The sequence below is a fragment of the Chinchilla lanigera genome, unplaced genomic scaffold, assembly GCF_000276665.1.
Source record: "Chinchilla lanigera isolate Chin_1 unplaced genomic scaffold, ChiLan1.0 scaffold00008, whole genome shotgun sequence".
In the NCBI taxonomy this organism is placed as follows: Eukaryota; Metazoa; Chordata; class Mammalia; order Rodentia; family Chinchillidae; genus Chinchilla; species Chinchilla lanigera.
The window spans coordinates 7963454-7986096 of record NW_004955409.1 but is presented as its reverse complement, the minus strand read 5'-3'; the positions used below and the strand labels follow the sequence as shown (position 1 = coordinate 7986096).

Sequence of the window (22643 nt, the reverse complement as noted above, 5' to 3'; positions counted from 1 at the left end):
TCCTTGCAAGGCATAGCCTTTTCCGCACGGAAAGTGTATTAGCGACGGAGTGACCTGGATCCTTTACAAACTCTCCTAGCACTCCCCATGCTGCACTGCTCCCTTCGGAGTCACAGTCTCCACCCTCACAAACCAGCACAAGGCAAAGCGTGACACTGGGAAACGAAGTGTCAAACACAGGACCAGACTAATTCCCTAACGTCAAGACAGTGACAGAGGAAACAACCGTAAGAAAAACAGGAAGGGTCCCAATGATGCACCAGAAAAGCAATGTCCAAACTGTCAAAATCAACCACAGTGAAAAGAAAGTGGATTCCTTTTACTTTCTTCCACTAACTTGGCAAATATGTGATAAGCCTGAATTAGCAAGGGTATCCCGATGCAAGTCATAAAAGCTTTTACCCTTTTTGAAACAAATCGAAGTGCAGAAGGCACGTGCTCCTGGGTCAGGACAGCATGGGGCGTCCCAGCAGCAGCACCCCGTGTGCAGGGTCTATGAGAGGTCACCACGGCGCTGGCCACAGCACAGCGTCACCAGACACAATGTTAAGTGTGCCCCGGAGAGAGACCTAGCGAAAGAGTGGTGATGTAACTTAGGGTGGGGTTACCAGACAGCCTTCTGTCCTTTGGAAAAGGAAAAACAAAAATCAGGCAGACAAGTAACAACACAGACAAGGAAGTATGCCATCCAGGGAGTGGAACCAGAACTTGGGGAATTCACCTCTCCTTTCTTGCTGTTAGTTTTTGAAGTGTTTTGATTTTTACCACAAACATATTGCCTTAGATAAAGAAAAGCGTTATTTCTGGGGCAGGCCAGTATGCAGTGTGAGCCAGGCTTTCTCTTCTACAGGTGCCGAGGCCCTGGCTGGTGCGAGGTGGGGTGGGGATGGGGTGCTGGGTGACAGCGAGGGATGGGGCAACGGAGCCCTGGACACAGGGCTGGGCTGGAAGAGCACCGCGGCAAGTCTGATGAGGACCGTAGCGCCTACTCGTAACACACAGGTCCTGTAGGAAAACTGCTGGCCGGGAGGCAGGGATGGCACCACGCTGTACTGTACATGCTTTGGGATGTCCTGAAAATTTTCTCATGTGAATGTAAAACAAAAATAACAACACAACAGGCAATGTGAGCTTGAGCTGTGTCTTAAAATATTATCGCTGGGTGTGATGGCACATGTTGTAATCCCAGCATTTGAGGCTGAGCCAGGAGGCTGCCGCGAGTTTGAGGTCAGTCTGGGCCACACAGGGAGTTCAAGGCCAGCCTGTACTACACAGCAAGACCGTGTCTCAAAAAAAACCCAAAACCCACAAAATTGAAGTATTATTAAGCTTGGCATTGTGGCTCACAGTGGTAGCTGTAAATTCCTGCTACCCCAGAAGCAGAAACAGGAAGATTCTAAATTTGAGGCCAGCTTGGGCAATTTGGCAAAACCCAGTCTCAACATAAAATTTAGAAAAGGGCCGGGGATGTAAGAGTGTTTGCCTAACATGTGCAGGGCACCGTGTTTGGCCCCTACTTCTGGGAAAAACAAACAGTATTATATAAAACAAGTGCTGACACTAAAATAATAACAGTAGGAAAATACCTTTAAATGAAATTTTTTCTAGAGAAATGACGTTAATCCTATTAAGTGTTGTGTTTTAAAATGTTATGTTATTGCTGGGCATGATGGTGCACGCTATAATCCCAGCATTTGAGGCTGAGCCAGGAGGACTGCCACGAGTTTGAGGCCAATCTGGGTTACACAGTGAGTTCAAGGCCAGCCGGCCCTACACAGCAAGACTCTATCTCCAAAAAAAAAAAAAAAAAAGAGAAATTCAAGAACCCAATAGGGCAATGTGAGCTGTGTTTTAAAATATTATTGCTGGGCGTGATGGCGCCTGCTGGAATCCCAGCATCTGTATTATTTTTTCTGTCTTTTCAAGACAGGTTCTGGCTGTGGAGCTCAGGCTGGCATCACATGTGCGCTGACTCCTGCCTCTCCTTCCCCAGCGCCGCCGCACCTGGCAAGAGGCTGAAGTCGCCCGGAACACTGTTATCTATGGTGACGTGCGCATATTTCAAAGGTCCCAGGTGGTTCAAGTATGCTGGACTCTGATACATTTCATTCCAGCTGTAAATTACAAGGAAGAAAAATCACACAGCAGTTGCCTCATGGTAACGTAACCGTACCCAGAAAATCCTGCACAGCCACAGGACAGGTGCAGGAGCAGGACAATGACCACAGCTCCCAGCCGAGACCGTCTCGCCCACCTCTCCCTCACGCACTAACCCTGCTGCTTCCAAAAGGAAAGCACGAGGCAGCAGAGCCCCCGAACACATGGGGTGCGCACAGCCCTCCAGCCGAGCTCAGACTGTAAACTGAGGACACAGGCCACCCACGAGCGGGGGGCCAGCCTGGGCTACAGGAGGCCGTTTCAAAAATCCAAAACAGAAATCAAGAAAAAAACAGTATGACTTGTGCAACACGTTTTACAACACCACCAACAAAAAGCCCAAACCCCTTCCCAAACATCACAACAAAACTGAGCAACGGCGTCACAAACCCAGCGGTTCCCGGGGCCTCCACAGGTCCCCAGTGTTCGCTGTGTACACGTCACCACGCCCCCTCCTGGTCCCCAGGACTTAGGTCACTCACGCTGCAACAGCCTGAGGGGCCCAAAGGACACCGGATCTGTGAGCGCTGTGGTCTCCCGAATGCCCGTCACGTGAGGTTCTCCTTCCGCTACCCTGGGCATCCTGGGAGTGCCACATCCGGTTATCCCACGCTCCAGCGATCCTTTTCCTGAACACTCAAAGTTACCTCTTTGTGAATTCTCACATAAGGCAAAGCCACTTTCACAGTAAAATGACGTCCAAAAGCCGGAACGGAGTTTCCACCTGCCAGGCCAACACGCTACCCCCCTGTGAGCGGCACCAAGGCCCTGGTGCCCACCTCGGTTCCCGGCAACGGGGCTGAGCAGGCCTGGAAATCCCTTTTTAAATTTTTTTTGGGGCCTGGGGATTTAGCTCAGTGGCACAGTGCCTGCCTGGCAAGCACAAGGTCGTGAGTGCGATCCCCAGTACCGGGAAAAAAAAAAAATTTATTTTAAAGATAAAAGAATGAAAACACATTAACAGACATAAACAAAGTAACACCCAAACTATAGAAGCAATACAGAATTTCAGACAAGGTGATAGGAAATTAACCATGGCTGTTGTATTGCATACTGTTATCTTCAAGTTGGCTACTCCGTTCAACAAATACAGGCATGCAGGGCCTGGAAATTCCCGCGGTGGCACCTTAGGCCCTGCTGCCAACCCTCCTCCCCAGCAATGAAGAAGGCAGGCGCCTCCGTCTGGCTCCCTGGGTCACTCTCCCTGTCAGACTGACTTCTATCCAGGGTACTGGCCAACGTAAAAGGGGAAAACGCCCAAAATTTAGATTCTGAGGGCTGACATCTATAATTGAGATACATAAGGCACAGAAGATACGATCTGGCTAAAAAACGCTAATAGCAGTAATATGAGCGTTTACCCTGATACAACAAACAAAAAGCTCTTTCACTATGAGTAAATTAAACTTTGGTGAAATACCAGAAACTGGACTCATTAGTGTTTAAAATTCTCTTTCGTGGTATTTGTGATGTGATGGAATGCAGATGAAGACAGCCCCCCATCTGACAAGAAAGCTTTCCTCCCCCCCACCTGAGAAGAAGCGTTCCAGCACCGCCCCAGGACGACCCTTCCGGTCCTCGGTTCTCTCTTGGGTGTGGCCTTGGTCTCGTTAACTCGGCTTCCACGGCAAATGCAGCGCTCAGCAGATGGGCTCTCAATGCCCTTCTCTAACGAGCGCCCCGGACTTCAGTGACAGTTCCTTCTCCATGAGCTTTAGGCAAACCTGAATGCTTATGCTTCAACCAAATGGAAATTCAAAATGCAGAACGCCTGAGCTTTGTAACGAACAGCTGGAGAAGCCAGCGTCACAGTGCTTTAATGCAGCTTGCTGCTCTGCACACATGTAAGCGTCGGCCAGAGCCACCCAGGGTCCTCGGTTTCCGGTGGCCCACTGTCACCCCATGCGCCTGACGTCGAGCTCCCCAGTCCCTCTCCCTGCCCCCAGCACCTGCCCAACCTAAGGCTTGGACAGCGGCTCGCTCACTCACTCACTCGAGTGTCTCTGCTGCCTCACTTCTAGGAAGTTCTAGAACTCTCTGCTTTTCCAATCGAAGTTCACGTGATGTAGCTGAATTCCCAACAAGCCGTGAGTAACAGGCCCACTCTCGTCACCTGGAGGAGGAAGCTGTCAAAACGCGTCATCACTAGAGGAGCGAGGACGACTCTTTGGCTTCATGTACGAGGGGTATTTTAGCTGAATGCTCCTGCTCCTTTTGCGTCAGGGCTAAAAGAACAAACACCTCCAACTGGCATATGTGATGGCTGATTGTGTCAGCTTGAGAAGTTTAGAAAGAAGCTCAACTAAACCGATTCCACACCCTTGTGCGGCCCGTGGCCTGGGCGGCACGAAGGGGAAATGAAGGGACAGGACTGCTTCTGCTTCTTCGGAGGAGCTCCAGTCTTCGCCCTCACCTGGGCCAGCGCAGACCCATGGCCCCCGATACGGACTCGCACGGGGCCCTGCAGGGGGCTCCAGGCCTCGGGCCGCACCCTGCGGTCTCCGTGTGTGCACGCCCTCTGCACCTGACCGTGGGAGCCGTCCTAAGTGCATCTGATGCGTCTTCTACCTTGTGCATCTTGTGTCCCTCCCGTTTCTCTAGTGAGCACTGACTGACAGCACAGTGACCCTGCAGCCGCCCCAGGAGGGCCGGCCCTGCTTGTTACACACTGCTATGAGACACCCCTGTGCCGGTGCTGTCAGCTCAGGTGCTGGCGTACATCCCCACAGCACGAACGCCGCTTCCTGCCGCACACACACACTCTGCCTCCGCGGCCCTTCCGCAAGATCACGACGACAGCCAGCGCAAGGTCCGGCAGGAGGCAGTTCCTTCCACAGCGCGAAGCGTGGCAGCAGAAAGCAAGCGAGGGAGCGGGCACTCTTCAGAACCGCCTCCTCCTGCGGGGACTAATCCTCGCCCTCCTGAGGATTTGTCGGCGTCTCTTGTGCGGCTTTTTTCTTTTTTTGTCTTTTTGAGACAGGGTCTCCCTACGCAGTTCAGGCTGGCCTTGAGCTCACTTTGTAGCCCAGGCTGGTCTTGAACTTGCAACGATCCTCCTGCCTCAGCCTCCGAGTGCTGGGATTACAGGTGAGCACCACCATGCCTGGCTAGTGTGGCTTTTTTCTTTACTTGTTTTTAGAGACAAGTTCTTGTTAAATTGCTCAGACTGGCCTTGAACTTGTGATCCTCCTGCCTCAACCTCAAGTAGCTGGGATGAGGGGTGTGCACCACCACATCCAGCCCTAGTGTGGTTACTAAATTCTAGATGGTAGCTGGGTGTGGCGGTGCACACCCACCATCCCAGCACTCTGGGAAGCTGAGCCAGGAGGATCACAAATTCAAGGCCAGTCTGGGCAATTCTTCAGGATCCTGCCTCAAAATAAAACACAAATGGCAATAAAACTCAGCGCGAAGGCCCTGGGTTCAATCCCAGTACCACACACAAGCAAACACAAACCGCGAGGTTTAATAAGGTCCCAGAACCAGATGACATACGCACAGTCAAATTAATCCTGGCATTTAAAAATAACTCTCACGTAGCTCCTACGCTCTCTCTGTCCTCCTACAAGAAAGCTGGTGCAGCAGCTAAGCGAGCAAGCAATGGTTTCACACCCTGCTGGTTCCAGGAAGGAGAGGCGACTCCTGCGCCACAGCCACTGGGGCTCAGCCTGCAGACCTAAAAACACCTTTCTCTTACCTTGAGTCCGAGAATCTGGCTAAGCCGGACTGTTACACTGCCAAAAAAGTTACAAAGACCTAAGAGTTCAAAGCACCTCCTTCAAAGCCGTTATTTAATGCTTTGGTGACTCATCTTCCCTTCCGCCCACCTGGCTGAGGCAGGACGAACTCCGAAGAGGGAGCAGGGCAGGTGGCTGGGGTTGGGCTGGGGAAGGAGTACCCAGGCCAAAGCCTGGTGAGACGCTGGGCGGCAGACACAAGGTGAGGCGGCGGCGGGTGGCGAGCCCACCGCGCACCGCAGTGTGCTGGTTCCACGCCACTGCGTTCTCACTGCCCCGCCTGGCTTCCCATAGCTCTGCACCGTGTCTATATCCGCGGCACGGAGGAAGGAACTCCAGCCTGGCACAGCCACTCTCCCAAGGCCGACGGATCTCAGATCTGAAGCCCACGTGTCTGACCACAGGCCCCACGGTGGAAGCAGCAGAGCAGGACCGCAGCTCTGCGGTGAGGCCTGAGCGACGCCTTCATGTACTAAGGGCACCTAGAAGGCGGCTATGACGAGGAGCAAATCGGTTTGCATGGGCTAGCCTGTGATCCTCACTGTAATTCCAGAATTACACACACATGGTTTTAAATTCCACGTATTTTGGTTTCAAATTTCGAAAACATCTAAACTGGGTGTGGTGGCGCATGCCTGTAATCCCAGCACTCGGACTACTGCAAGTTTGAAGCCAGTCTGAGCTATAGGAGGCCCTGTCTTCAAAAACCAGAAGTTTTTTTATTCCCAGCTGGAAGTCTGGTTTAATTTACTGCGAGTGCAATGACGTGAGGGTCAGGAGGTACTCTACAGGCTCTGTCCTCTGTCCTTCACGTCCTCAGCTACTCAGCACGACTACTCAGCACATGAGTGACAACTCTCAGACAGTGCTTGTTAGCACCAGATGTGCAGAGGGTCGCACTGCCTGCTCCTGCCCCTACTTTACTTGGGTCTAGAAGGAAATACCGGTTCATAAAAGTAGCTGTAGGAGAGGTGCTGTCAGCTGGGTGTGGTGGCGCATGCCTATAATCCCAGCACTTGGGAGACTGAGGTACGAGTATTTCCAAGAGTCCAAGGCCAGCATAGGCTACATGGTGAGTTGAAGGCCAGCCTGGACTATGTGGCAACAACCTGTCTCAAACAAATCTAGATAAATAAAAACAAACAAAAAGAGACATTCTAATCACCCTCATGGGGGGAGGGGCATTGTTTTTGGTACTTTAAGACTATTCACAGGCCCAGATCAGTACCCAAGATATTTAGGAATTTAGAGGAAAAGGGAAGAGGGTGCCGAGAAGCCCTCCGATGCCGGGCCCCAGCCTCATTTCACTTCCAGCCCCCAAAACAGCAGGAATGTGGCTGATGGTGACAGTGTAACGTTTACTACCCTCAGCCGGTCTCTCCGGAAGAACCTCCCAACAAATCAGTCTAATTTTCTGCTTCCTTACTCAGAATCCAAGGCAATATCTTCTGTTCAGTTCTTACAACGTAATGCCCTTGTATAATTTTAAGCAAAAGAAGAGAATACTGTTTCTATCAGAACAGCTGCATAAGTGGTGATATTTTCTGTGAAGTCTAAACTTTCTGAGTCAGGAGCTTCTAAGCATTTCTGTGTACTAAACTAACAGAAAGGCTGGGCGTGCTAGTGCACACCTGCAATCCCAGCACTTGGGAGGCTGAGGCAGGGGGGTTGCCCCAAGTTCAAGGCCCAAAGGACACCAGATTCTGTGATTTCTGTGGTCTCCTGAATCTCAGTTACGTGAGATTTTGCTATTTCCACCATTACTTCAGAGAAGAGTAAGTGAAGCAAGGTCTCTATCTGGACAGATCCTTGTAAGTGCTTGCAACATAAAAACCACGAAAGGCGCCGGGTGTGGTAGCACATGCCTGCACTCTGGAGGCTGAGGCAGGAGGCTTGTTGCGAGTTCAAGGCCAGCCCAAACCGCATCGCGAGACTCTGTCTCAAAAAGACAAGGGTTGGAGATTTAGCTCAGCAGCACAGCGCCTGCCTGGCAAGTGCAAGGTTGTGAGCTGGATTCCTGGTACCAGAAGAAACACAAAACAAAGACTCCACAAGTGCTCTTTTAGTATCAAGCATGAGGACCTCCCGGGGTCCAGAAAATACTCATCTGTCTACAACACCAATAATTCTCTTTTCTGAATGACTTTAAAGATTGAGATAAAATTCATATAGCATAAAACTCACCATTTTAGCGATTTTAATGTGTACTTTCAGTGGTTTTTAATATAAGAGCACAGTAGTGCAACCACCACTGCTGGCTAATCCCAGAACACGCTCGTCCCTCAGATCAGGGCTAGGGCAAAGTGGACACCTAACTGGGTGGAATGTGACTGGGTCAGGCTGAGCCACATATTTTCTCTGTATGTGTACAACACAGAACTTAAGCCCAAGCACTGTGGCCAATCAGAAAAATGCTATTTTCAATCCTTCATTTGCATGCTGGCACAGCCAATCAGAAGAGCCTTTATCTGCATCTGGCACCAGGCCAAGTGAGCTTCTGCGTGATGCTTTACTTCCATGAGGGGGAATCCAACCTGGTAATTTTGGATACAAAAGACACCTTTCCAGTGGGGTGGGATGGCGCACACCCGTCATCCCAGCACTCAGGTGGCTGAGGCAGATCACTGAGAACTGGAGCCAGCCTGGGCTACACAGTGAGTTGAAGGCCAGCCTGGACTACGCAGCGAGACCCTGTATTAAAAAAAAAAGACACCTTTCCCCTTATCCTGAGGCTGCTGTGATACCTCTTTTGTGCCTTCAGTAAATGCTCACCTTTGCTGCCTTTTCTGTGTGTCTTGTCCAGTTCTTTGATCAAGACACCAAACACCTGGAAAGAAGCCCCACGGGACCACCACCTGGTAACAAACCCCAAAGAAATCCCACCCCATTAAATCTGAGTAGTTACTACCCCCTTTCCCAGACTTCTGGGTGACGGCTGAGTGGTGACAGCAGAGAAACAGCCTCCCTGAGACTGTGTGTCCAGATGCTGGAATACAGCAACACAAAGAAGAGGAGGAGGGAAGTGGGTCCCTGGGATCCAGGAAGGCCCTGAAGTGAGAACTGAGCCCACAGGGAGAGCGAAGAGAGACACCTCAATGCAGAAGGAGGTGGCAGGCGGCACTTCCTCTCTGAGCTGCAGCTTGAGGCATGGGACTGGGGGCTCGAACCTGCAGATGCACTGCTGGGACCCCACAGGCCTCCATGGAGAGAGGCACCAGTGGAATGGAGCAGTGGACGCAGCGGACTCCAGGGCCTGGTGAGTTATTCGCGTTTCCCATGGAGAAGGCAATGGGCCGGTAGCCATCTTGGGGAGGGCCCGATCGAGCTTGGAACGCAAAGCAGCTGCAGGCTCCCTCTAACAGCTGCCAGCGTCGACATGAGAAGGAACTGAGTTCAAGTCAGCAGCAGGTCAAGGAGCTGAGCTTCAGTAGGCAGGGAGCTGAGTTCAGACCGGCAGGAGGCACGGTGCTGCAGGCTGGACAGGTGTGGTTCCCGCCTCACAGCCAGAAGCCACCCTGAACTTCGGTGGGACCGACGTGCAGGCTTGCTGGGTCAGCCACTACCTGCTGTGCAGCTGTGGCTGGCTTGCTGGGACTGATCACACGGCCCTGGGCGCTGTCTGCCCACTCTGCTGACCAGTGACAGCAGAGACACGCCCTGAGTGGACTTTAATTTTGTCCTCTTTTTTTTTTTTTTTTTGGTACTGGAAATCACTCAGGACCTTGCACTTGCCAGGTAGATACTTATGCCTCTGAGCTACATCCCCAGCCCTCTTTTTCTGTTTTGTTTTGTTTTGTTTTTTCTTGTTTGTTTCCATTTTTATATGAGTATGAACACTGTTTCTAGTTTCCTTTTGCTGTTGTTCTGTTCTTGTTTTTACTTTTCCTTCCTCTCTTTCACTCCTGTTTTCTTTACCAGTTTCCCAAAGTTCATGTAATCCTCCTCTGTCCTTCAGCCTTGCGTCTCATCTCTCCCTCTCCTTCTGTTTCTCGATTTTCCCCCCAATCTCTTTTAAATTTTCTCCCTAGAGGGTATTGAGGGCGTATTTACTGTATACAATTTTCTGGTTTGTTTTAGATTTTGTTATATAACTACAAATATAGTTCATACAGTTAAAGGTGGCAAATTAACAGTTACCACAGCTTGTCACTTTCTAGGACGTGTTTGATGCTATTGTTACTGCTGACTGTGCTACTTTAACCAAGGTGGCACAACTGTTCTAATCAGTTGTTCCTCCTGGTATGCCAAGACTGAGACTGCCTAAGGGTCATAAATAATCTATAGGCCAGTGCCAAAGAACCAGGGGCTGGGCCAAGTAGGCAGCAACTTCTCACCTCCAACAAACTGAAGACGTAGGATCTTGCAACAGACTCAAAACCCAAAAGCCAGCTGCACCTAGAACACATCTCTGAGAAGTAGTCATTTCCTCAGGATTCTAAATACTAGCAATGAAGCTGCCTGCCATAAGCAATTTACAAGCACCAACCCTGGAATTAAACTAAAAGAAAAAAACAGTAAGAACACACTTAAGCAAGATGTAACCCCAGACTTCCAGTTCACCAAAGGCAAACCTAGCGGGCAGTGAGGTGGAACAATTTCAAAGCCACCCACCTGGACTCTCTGAAGTGGTAAAAGCAGAAGTAACAAAGCAGATGAATGAGGCTCTAAAAAAACTCAAATCAGAAATAATTTCTCAGGTATCTATAGAGATGGCGACCATAATGAAAGACAGGGTCAGTGACTCTAGAGCAGATATTGATAAAAACATTTAATAGGAGAATCTAGGAAAATGATGGAAACCATGAACACCCAACATAGGAAAGAAATGGAATCCATGGAACAGTTTCAAACAGATATCCAAAAGATTAAAAATTCCACTGAAAGTATACACAGCAGAATGAGCCAATGTGAGGACAGAATTCCAGCTATGGAAGACAGGATTGCAGTTCTCAATCATCAAAAGAAAGACTCCTTAAAAATAGTAAAGGTCCATGAGAAATCAATCCAACAGCTGCTAGATGATGCAAAGAAGAATGATCAGAGTCAATGAAAAAGCAAGAGACAGTGCAAACCAGAAAAAAAGAAAACCTTTTCACAGAAGTAACAGGAGCACTGGATGTGGTGGCATAACCTGTAACGCCACCACTCAGGAGGACAGCCATGACTTCAGGGCCAGCATGGGCTATATAAGCAAGTTCAAGGCCAGTCTGCACTACATAGTGAGACACTGTCTCAAACAAAACAAAACAAAACAAAACAAAACAGAACAAAACAGTAATAGCAGAAAACTTCCCAAGCATGGAAAATGAATTTGACATACAGATAAGTGAACATATAGAACTCCATTAGCCATGATAAAAAAACTACCCCCCCACATATAATAATCAGGATTCCAGAAATTCAACACAAGAACAGAATATTAAAAGAGAAAAGAAACAAATCACCTATAAAGGAAAGACCATTAGAATCACAGCAGACATCTCAACACAAACCTTCAAGTGAAGGACAGCTTGAAGTGAAGTATTTCAAGCACTAATAGAAAATAGCCTCCAGCCCAGATTGACATGTCCTGCAAAACTATCTTTCAAAATTGATGGAGAAATAAGATACTTCCATGACAAAGAATACCTGAGGACATTCATGACTGCCAAACCAACCCTCCAAAATGCTGTGAAGGACATTCTACAAAGAGATAATGAGGACTACAGCTACATGAACCCCAGCAGAAGGAATCCACCAGGCAAAGCAAACAAACAGAGGGGGTTAAAAAAGGGACCCAACAACAGGAAAAGAACATAAGGATAATTCAATACATATCAATTATAACCACAATGTAAATGGTCTCAATTCACCAATCAAAAGAAACAGACTGGCAGAATGGATCAAGAATCAAGATCCAACAATATGTTGCATACAAGAAACACATTTAATTCAAAAAGAAACTCATAGATTGAGAGTCAAAGAATGGAAAACAATACTCTGTATGACAGGAATCTGGAAAAAAGCAGGGGCAGCTATTCTATTTGCAGACGAAGTAGATTGCAAGCCAAGACTGATTAAGAAAGACTAAGAAGGTCACTAGATCCTTGTAAAGGGAACAATCTAAGAGGAAGAGATAGCAATCATAAATATATATGCATCAAATGCCAGTGCATCCAATTATATAAAACAAATACTAATGGACATGCAAAATCAAATAAGCACTAATACAATTGTATTGGGGGATCTCAATACCCCACTGTCACAAAAAGACAGATCAACTAGACAGAAAACCAACAAAGAAATATCAGAACTGTACTCTATCTTAATTTTGAGGTTCCATTTTCTGAGGTTCCTAACAGCAGGCCTTTCGACTCCAAAGATTACTCTTTTACACTTTCTAACTTTTATGTTCTGTTTCCATAGCATCTATATTCTGGGAGACTTTCTTGACTATATTCTTCCAGTCAAAGAGAAGGATCTTTTAAAAATTTAGCAGTATTTTAATTTCAAACAGCTTTTTGTTTCTTTTTCAAAATATTTTAGTGCATTATTATCCTGAGAATGCTTTTCTTCTGTTACACTCTCTCTCCCTTCCTAAGGTCTAATTTTTCTGTTAGTTCAGTTTGGTTACTTTCCTGCTGCTGGTTCTCATGTGCTCCGAGATTCCTGGCAGTGCAGGAGGACAGGGAAGCCACCCTTTAAGGCACAAGAGAAATGCTGAAGATTGCGAGGGAATTAAAGGGTCACCGACAGGAGTGCAGCACCGGGCCCCGGAGGACAAGCGCATTCGTTTAGGGTGGTTGGGTGGGAAGCAGGCTGTAAGCCTGTAGAACCTTCACTTCCAGTAGAAATAACATACGTTAGTGGATCCACGACTCAGCTTTTCCCAAATATTCCATTCTGTTTCTTCCCAGACAAACTACTTGGTGTTCTAGCTGGAGGAGGACACAGGCCTCAGTGAGATGTGGCCGGAAGGGAGGCAGGGCAGCGTGGAGACATTCGGAATGGCTTCCCGTTTCAAGTCACCCCATTTGTCTCCTGAGCTCAGCCCCAAGTCCCTCTCCCCGTCCCCCTCTGAGCCACCTTTGGAGCTCTGTGGGTTGATACCGTTCCCCGGGGAATGGTTGCTGTTCCACACTTGTTTCTGTAGAGGCCATGCTGCAGCCGGGCAAGGAGTCTGTGGTAGATCATGAGCGCCCCCCCTGTAAACTACACATCCCTATAGATGACTAACTGCTTGCTGTGACTTAAAGAATACTGTATTCCCTCCTCACCCCTACAGCACCTTGAAGGCCCCTTTCAAGTCCACACATACATTCTATTCTGATCCCCTCGACCACTGACATTAGTCAATCTTCACATAATTGTTCATTAAGTCTCCGTGGAAGGCCTGTTTCTGGCAACACCAAGGGCCTGGCCCATGTATGGCAAGAACACCGTGGCCAACCTCAGACCCCTAGCTGTCCTTAGAACTGAGACAGATGGTGCTAGGGCGCAGTGACCCGATGCAGTGTACCTGGGCTGTTTCAGGGCCCGCCTCACGTTAATATCAAATCTAAAACCCTCAGTCCTGCACCGCACAGGTGCAGCCCTCCTGGACTCGAGGCTGCTCTCCTGCGCCACATCCACCCACCCTCCACTCTCCTCTACGCCTCCACGGTGGCTAAATTATCCTCTCCGCCCACAGCACCACCCTTGCACCTCACACCTCGCAGCGAGGTTCCAGCTGATGGCGTGTTCTGGGCTGTGGCATCTTGGCTCATTTCTGTGAACTCACTTTAATCCACTTTCCAACTTCCAAGGATTTCTGGAAACTTTGTATTCCCTGTGACCCAGCCATCTGGTTGATTCTCTCTGGTGTTTCGGTACTTCTTTATTTTTATCTTTACAGACTCTCAGAAAGACAGAAGTAAATGCTGACATGCACTGGGACTCAGAACTCAGTACTTTTAAGGAAAACATGAGGTAGGCTACAAAAAAATAAAACAGGAGGAAACGAAGCAAGGAAAAAAAATTATAATTTTAAAACAGAACTTTTAGTTAAAAATTGCCAGCGTGGGACACACATACCCCAAAATTCTTGAAGTCTCTGATGACACAACTGGGCCAGGGCACCTTGTTTTACCTGCAAAGGGGTCTTTTCCACCTGTGCACAGACCAGCCCTGTTCACAGGTAAATGGCAGGGATACCGCTACGTCCTGGACGGCTGTCACTTCCCATGGTGGGGATACCGCTATGTCCTGGACGGCTGTCACTTCCCATGGCGGGGATACCGCTACGTCCTGGACGGCTGTCACTTCCCATGGCGGGGATACCGCTACGTCCTGGACGGCTGTCACTTCCCATGGTGGGGATACTGCTACGTCCTGGACGGCTGTCACTGTCACGGCGAATGGGCCACCACCCTCTCCTGCAGAAAGAGCCTCTCATCTATGAACGAATCTGCAGGGCTTTGGATTTGCCCCCGAGATGACTGCCTGTAAATACCCGGCCCAAGGCCATCGGCTGCCTTTGCTCTTCCTGGAGGGCCCGCAATCTACCTCTCCGCACGTGCACTTTTAAAATTCCGTCTGCCAAACCCTCTTGTTCCTCAATGATGCACCCTGAAAACTCCTTCTCTGGGATGGAAGTCAAGGAGCCTGCGACCGTCCTGGGGTGCGGCGAGTCAAGGTTCCCCGTTTCTGCTTCGGGGGCCTCCTTGGCTCCTGTTTGGTCACGTTCTGATACTTAAAGGAACCGGGACGATTACAAACTCTAACTTAAAAGCACGGCACCTTCTATGTTCTACTGTTGCCTTTTCCCGGAGGGCCAGTTCCACGGGTTTTATTAGGCTCCAAATTCCCATCCATGACACCAAGTTTCAGATTTTAATTACAGATGCTTAAATCACTACAAATTAACATATGAAAATAAATTTAAAGTTGCTTAAAAAATCCCATCGTTACTGGTGAAACAGACGACTGTAAAGTATATGCGAAGTAGCGGGTTTCTTTTAGAAACACGTCCATGTGCATTATGCAGGCGCTAAGACAAGCTCACTTAGGGGATCAAGGAGGTTCGACGGCCGTGGTGGAGCACACCTGTGATCCCAGCATTCAGGAGGCTGAGGCAGGAGGATCGTCATCAGTTTGAGGCCAGCCTGGGCTACAAGGTGAATTCAAGGACAGCCTGAACTGCACAGCAAAATGCTGCCCGTGAATGATAGATAGACAGATTGGTAGATAGATAGACAGACAGACAGACAGACAGGAGAGCTAAGGTTGCTGAGGGGTGGGAGGACAGACAACTTTCCAGCCAGATAACCGAGAGGTTCTCAGGCACCACTTGCTACTGAGGGATGAAGACGAGCTCTGCAGCGGCAGACTCGCTCAGTGGAGAAGGCCCGGGGCGGAGTGGAGAGCAGGCTAAGACACAGCAAGGGAGCGGGTGGATGTGAGGTGGGTTAGGGTCCCTGTAAAATAAACACCAGCTGTTCAGTGAGACAGGTTTTGCTCAGTGTCAAGCAAATGCCGACTGCTGGGTTCCATGTAAGTGATACCTGGTCACCTGACACTGATACAATAGCTCAGGTAATTGTTTTGTACAAATTTTCAAAATAAGGCTGGGCGCGGTGGTGCACAACTGTGATCCCAGCACTCAGGAGGCTGAGGCAGGAGGATCATTGCGAGTTCAAGACCAGCCTGGGCTACAAGGTGAGCTCAAGGCCAGCTTGCACCGCATAGCGAGACCCTGTCTCAAAAAGACCAAAAAAAAAAAAAAAAAAAGGTACAAAGTCAGAAGTACAGTAATAACAAGAAGCAGAGCTGTGCAGACACCAATGTAGGATTTGAACCCGTACTGGACACTACTATCTGCTCAAAACAGGCAAATAAAAACAAATGCCCTTGCAGAATCCTGTTCACACAGTGAAGGGCAGACACAGTGTGAGAGGTTAAAAATCTAGGTTTAAAATCTAAGTTTCAGAGCTTTGATTGAAACTCCTAACATGAAAGGGAGATTAACACTCATTAATAAGTTAAACCCAGGTGGTTTCACTTGGTTCAATAAACTAAAAGCAAACTTTTTATATGATGATACCTTCGGGACACAAGAAGTAACATTTAAAAGTTAATGATCACCACATAATCAACTTCCTTTGTGCAGCCTGTTTAACTGACTGGGATAAACTCTGAAGATACATTTTTTGGAATAAATCTCATTTATCTATTCTCATTTGCTTCGTTAAACAAGATACCACTGAAAGGCTTCAGTCCGGGCGATAGTGTATACCCATGAGACGCCAGTTACCCACCTAAGCGGTGGAATCCGAAGGTGAATCTCCTCGTAGGCGACTTGGAAGACAGCCACAGCGCGAGCAGGGTGAGCACGATGGCGCTGAGGTCGGTCAGCATGTGCAGCGCATCTGTCATGACCGCCAGGCTGTTGGCGATGTAGCCACCTTCGGGGAGGGGGAGGGAGAGGTTCAAGTTCAAGTTCGTGCAACAAATGGATGAGCACCGAACTGGAATACAACATCCTTCACCAACCGGAATACAACATCCTTGTGTCTGTATTCCTTGTGAAGGAATACAACATCCTTCACCAACCAGAATACAACATCCTTCACTGAACTGGAATACAATATCCTTGTGTCTGGGATCCAAGTCTATCCCGTTACAGCTAAGTCGCAGCGTTCTGAAAGCTTATGGAAAGCTGGTGTGCGCGGCGCCCTCTGGTGCCTTTCAGGGACTGGCTCCAGGGCTGTCCCTGGTATCAAAATCTCTACTCGCTCAAATCCCTTATATAAAACGGCACAGTGCAGTATTCACGGGTAACCTACACGGGTCCTCCCACATTTACACTTTAAATCCCCTCTCATTACCTGTAACACCTTGTAACAACACAAAGGCTTTATAAATAATTACACTGCCTTGCTCAGGAACAACACAAAGTCTGCAGTTAGTGCAGGTGCAATTTTTATGTCAAACACGTCCAGCGCACAGGTGGTTGAATGCAGAGCTGGGGAACCCGTGGGTATGGAGGGCCTCCTGGACAAATTTCTGGCGAGAATGTTCATTTTCTACTAACAGATTCTCCCAAAAGCTAAGATCCATCCTGGGTGCAGTGGGGAAAGCCTGTAATCACAGCTTCTCAGGAAGCTGAGGCAGGAGAATCTCAGGTAGGAGCCCAGCCTGGGCAACTCAGCAAGATGCTGTCTCAAAACAAAAAATTTAAGAACTGCTGACCTGGCAACAAACTGAAAAGGGATGATTTGGCACTGCAGCTTTTGCTCAACCCAATTCTATTTCTACTGCTCTATGAGTCCTACGATTAGTGAATTAATAACCATAGTATCTAAACACCTCCACAAAGCTGAAGGACAGGATGTGTTCACTTGTTCAGGAGGGTCAGGATGTGAAATAAAGCTGAAGAAACCCACAAATGGGACCTGGGTGCCTTAGTTCAGTGCAAAAGATAAAAACTGATTTTCTTGGATGGGGACAGCAACTTGTTCTTCCAAATAGGAGCAAAGGTGGTTCTTAGAAATCTTGTTCTGATAGCTGGCAGCAGACAGGAAAACACTGTATTAATGTGCGATGTTCCCATGTTCCTGCCAGAACGCACGTTAAAATTAATCTGCACCGTGAGTAGGAACAGAATGGAAACTTAATCTGACCTTTGGGAGTTAAGATTAAAGGAGGCCATAAAGGTGGGGCCCTGATTCAATGGCTTTATAAAAACAGAAACTGGCTGTGGTGGCATGCACTTGTAATCCCAGCACTGGGGAGGCTGAGGCAGAAGGATTGCTACAAGTTTGAGGCCAGCCTAGGCTACACAGGAGTTCAAGGCCAGCCTGAATGACATAGAAAGACCTCATCTCAATAAGTAAGTGAGAAGAAGACAAGAGGTGAGACCTAAGGATGCCTGGAATGGCCTGGGATTCTGCAGAGACCTCTCCTGCCGGGCACAGTGTTGCATGCCTGTAACTCTAGTACTTGAGAAGCTGAGGCAGGAGGATTGTGCCAGAGCTTGAAGGCAGCTTGGACTACACAGTGAGTTCAAGGCTAGCCCAAACTACATAGCAAGACCCTGGCTCAAAACACACACACACACACACACACACACACACACGCACACACGCACACACACATACACACACTCTGCCAGATGCAGCTGCCTGACCGTGACTTTCTGAGCCAAGTAAGCCATTCCTGAGTCTGCGGTATCTGCGTCAGCACCAGAACACAGACCAGGACCATACGCACTGGGGTCTGGTATGACCCACGGCTCCAGGCTTCACCAGGATGCTGGAAATACCTCATCCCTCGTGGATAGGCAGGGACTGCTGTATTTGATTTTAAACTTCATGGTTTTTTTTACTTTTCTGTATTATCTATCTTTTTGCTCTATTCTGGGGGCACTTTAGTTCATCTCCTAGCTTTCCCATGAGGGTACGGAAGTTCTACTAAGTTCCTGTTCAGAGCTCTCCGCCCTGCAGTGCTTGTGCCGCAGCCCCTTCTAACTTCCCGGAGGCACGGCTCTCTCTGAGGACAGTTCTGTCACCAGAGCGGCCTGGTCCCTAAGCAGGGTCTAAGGAGCTTTCCTTGCTCCAGATCCGTCTTCACGCGCTCACAGGAGCCCACTCAGCTCCTCCAGTCGGGAACGCCTGAGCAGGGGAGCCCGCAGGCGCCCAGCTCTCGCCGGCCAGGGGATCCGACTACTGGGGTGGCCCCACGCACGGTGCTTTGACACATGTGCCACGACTCTGAGCTCGGGAGCCCGCTCCTGGTTCCCAGCCACAGCTCAGGCTGGGGGCCCTGGGTCTGTGAGGTCAGGGAGCTCTCGCCCCTTTGTTCTGAGGCTGCCCTTGACTCACCACGGAGCCAGTCTCTCTACCAGGCTTTCCCACTTGTGTGGATTCGCACTTTCTTCTCCTCTTCCACATCCTTTCATTGCAGTTTAAGGGAGGCTTTGGGATAGAGCACAATTAGATGCATGGGTTTAATCTGCCGACTTTCTTAGGAGACTGTATTTACATTCGCAATGTAAATGAGTTATAAAATCAAATCAGTTCTCATCCGATCAGACTGCTTTAGAGCTTCCCTGCTCTCCCACTTGGGTGCCAGCTGACCCCACGCTGCTCCAGGGACACACCCAGGAGCCCGGCAGCTGCCCGCAGCCCAGGGCCGCACCAAGCCCCACGCACAGCGCTTCTTCTCATCCACACACACCTGGGACAAAGTTTACCATGTGCACCTGGCCGGGAGACAGCTGGCAGCGAATGACTCACGCCCGGGCAGGGCGGGCCACGGCAGCGGGAGACTGCACCACAATACCCAGAAGAGCGTGCAACTTCAACTTCACGGATTCTTTCTGGAAGATTCCACTTAGAACTTTGTGGTTGGCTGTGGTTAAGTGACATAAGAAACAAAACCACAGGAAGTGAAACCGAGGATCTTGGGGAACTGCTGCACCCCTCTGGACTCCGGGACACCTGCTCGCCTCTGGCCCGCAGGACTGGGGCTCCCGGGTGACTTCTCCCTGCCTGCGGCCTCACGCCCTCGTCTGCCATTACTTCGATTTCTCTTCTGAGCCACAGACGCACCTGTCACACTGCACAGCCCACTGGGCATCCCCTGTGCCATCCTCCTCTCACGCACATGTGCATGCACGCACACATGCACACGCACACACCGATGCGTCCCAAACAAGCCGGCCCACGCCCGGATGTTGCTGCCTTATCTTCCCACATACTGACGCCTTCCCGTGCAGCCAGCGCGGGTGAGGGCCCCACCGCGTGTCCCCCAGACTGACCCCCCGCTAGGCCCTTCTCTACATCTCTTCTGCTCTGTGTCCCTTGTCTGGATCATTGTGAGTTTGTTTTCACTCCTGCACCCTTGAATCCACTCCCCACATGACAGACACAGTAATCTTCCTTCTTTGTCTTCTGAGACACTATAGGGGTCTCACTATGTCCTCCAGGCTGGCCTCAATCTCATAGTGATCCTCCTGCCTCAGCCTTCTGAGTGATGATTTTACAAGTGTTCACCACCACACCCGACTTACGGCTTAACAACCAAGTAATCTACTTGGTTTTGTTTGTTTGTTTTGGGTACTGGGAATCGAACTCAGGACCTTGCACTTGCCAGGTGGGCGCTTGTGCTGCTGAGCTATATCCCCGGCCCTAACCAGAGTAATCTAAAAGACTAAATTCCATCATGTTCTCCTGCTTAAAACTGGCTTCCCCTTGTATTCTTTTTATTAGTTTTTTAAGAAAAGGTCTTGCTTTGTAGTGCAAGCTGGCCTCCAACTCAGTGACCCTTCTGCCTCAGCCTCCCAAGTGCTGGGATCACAGGTGTGCATCAACATGGTAGGCTCCCCCTGCATTCTGAATGAAAACTACATTCACCCAGTGTGGCCGATCAAGATGGCATATCTGCTCCTCCTGCTTACTGCATTCCAACCACACTGGCCTTTCCAGTTAATTTTAATGAACAGAAGGCTTTAGGGACCTTTGTACATGTTATTCTCTTCGCCTGAATAACCCTTCTGGGCCCTTTATGGTTCAAATGTACCTGGCCCAGGGATGAGCAACGTCCAACTGTGACGGTGTTACAGTGCAGTGCCTTATTCTTTTCCTTTACAGCACTTAGGATACTCTGAACTTTAAACTCAGTCATGGGTTTATGCATTAGAGTGCCCTCTTCCATTTAATGATTCAGGCAGCGAAACAGCTGTGTTTCCCACTCTGTATCTGCGTCATGCAGCACAGCTCTCAGGGATTTAAACTGCTTGCTGAGCCGGGTGCAGTGGAGCATGATTGTAATCCTAGGCTGAGGCAGGAGGACTGCCCCGAGTTCAAGGCCAGCCTAGGCCACACAGTGGCCAATCTGGACTACACAGCAAGAGCCTGACTCCAAAATACCAAAACAAAACCCCTCGCTGAGTGGAAGGAAAAAAACTAGACCTTGTTCAAGGTTTCAGGGCAAGTTTAGCGGCAAAGCCAAGATTCAAAATCAGGTCTCTTTCCTCTTTTAGATCTTTAAATTGCATCACTTTTTATGATGCCACACTTCCTACACAGATGCTTCACTGCTAAGTGCTCTGAAGACACTTCACATCCATACAACACTGTGGATGTTCTTAGTGCTTACCTGAGTGCTGTCACCGCTGTACTATTTGAGAAGACGTCCCCACACCCGAACACAAAGTTGGTATCTCACAGGAAATACACACGGTGGCTTTCACACAACATTCACATTAGACATTTTGGCAACGTGAAATCAAGCCAATTATGTCCTTGCTTTTGATTGTTTTGAGACCGTGTAATCCAGGCTGGTTCCAACCTCTACACAGCCCAGGCTAGACCATTTATATCTAAGTGACTTTTACTTAGGTGATATAAACTATAAGCTGATATGAAGAGACAAAACTATGATTAATGTGGTTCCTTAACCTTCAAATTTTAAATTCAAAAACCACAGCTAGGCGTGGTGGCCCATGCCTGTAATCCCAGCACTTGGGAGGCTGAGGCAGGAGGATCTCCACAAGCTAGCTGGAGGCCAGTGTGGGTTACACTGTGAGACCCTGTCTCAAAAAAAAGGGGAGGGTGTCAACCAAGAGATTTTCGAAAGGCAATTCATGTAAAGTGACCTATGAGATGACTTTAGTGGGTGGGCACAACTGCAAAATAGGAGAACCCATCTCAACACATGCTTCAGTTACACACATGCCTGTACACGTGTGCTCACACGCATTTACACACAAATGCCTACACAAACTGCAACGGGAAGTGCACTCCTCACCACGGTGAGGTCAGGACGTTTGAGAGCCGCTGAGGTAGAGGTAGCAACCACTAAGTTCTTTGGAGCAGGGAGGGGCCGGGGGTCCTGAGAAAACGCCGGTGTGGAGCGGCAGGGAATGAGACAGGAAATGCTGTCATCTTTCTACCCGTACCTTCAAGCCAAGCGTTTTCAATGTGGACTACAGCTTCTGTCCTCAGGACGGTTCATCGGAGACGCAGCTCAGGAGAAGCGGCTACCACCCTGCTTCACTATCACTTCAAAGCAGTGGAGGTGCAAGCCTGTGAATCCGGCACTCAAGAGGCTGAGGCAGTAAGGTTGCCCATGAGCTTCAGGCCCACCTGGGCTACACAGTGAGTTCAAGGGCAGGCTGAACTACATACAAGACCCTGATTCAGGAAAAGAAAACAAAATCCCCCTATGTGAAAAAGGTGGAGCAGGCACTCAAATAACCTTTAGCAACAGCGTAAAATCCTATGAGTTTAAGTCATTTCAGAATAATGTTTTTCGGGGCCAGGGTCTTGCTACATATAGTTCAGGCTGGCCTCTTAACTCAAGGTGATGCTCCCGCCTCAGCCTCCTGAGTGCTGGGATAACAGGCGTGTGCCAACATGCCCGGCGATAAGAATCATCTATTTTAAACAGGGCAAAAATGCACGTGGCGTTTTATCAGATCTGTTTAAAGAGAGAGAAGTTACCCGGCACATCACGAATACAACGTGACCGTCTCTGACTGACGGCCGGCTGTTCGGAGAAGTGGAAGATAAATCTGTTATCAGGCCGACGTTTACAACGCACGCGGGCTGGCCCTGCACTTTGGAACCCCAGAGGCCCGACCCCAGCCTGCGGTCAGCGCCTGCTAGCGGCGTCCGCCCGGGGCGCGCGCGGGCGGGCTGCGCGGCTCACCTACGAGCTCGCCGACCATGAAGAGCAGGTAGAGCGCGGCGGCGAGCGTCAGCCGGGTCCGCACGCGCCGCTGTCGCA

The 22643-nt window shown here is 49.3% G+C and overlaps 1 protein-coding gene across 1 annotated transcript in view; it reads right to left on the bottom strand.

Moving 5' to 3' along the window:
- The window catches only part of Slc30a4 (solute carrier family 30 (zinc transporter), member 4), a gene marked incomplete at its 5' end in the record, with an annotated part of 28147 nt that extends 5504 nt beyond the window's left edge, over positions 1-22643 (bottom strand). Inside the window, 2 exon segments of the mRNA XM_005377147.2 lie at positions 16169-16315; positions 22566-22643. Of these exon segments, the coding sequence (XP_005377204.2) occupies positions 16169-16315; positions 22566-22643 (225 nt within the window).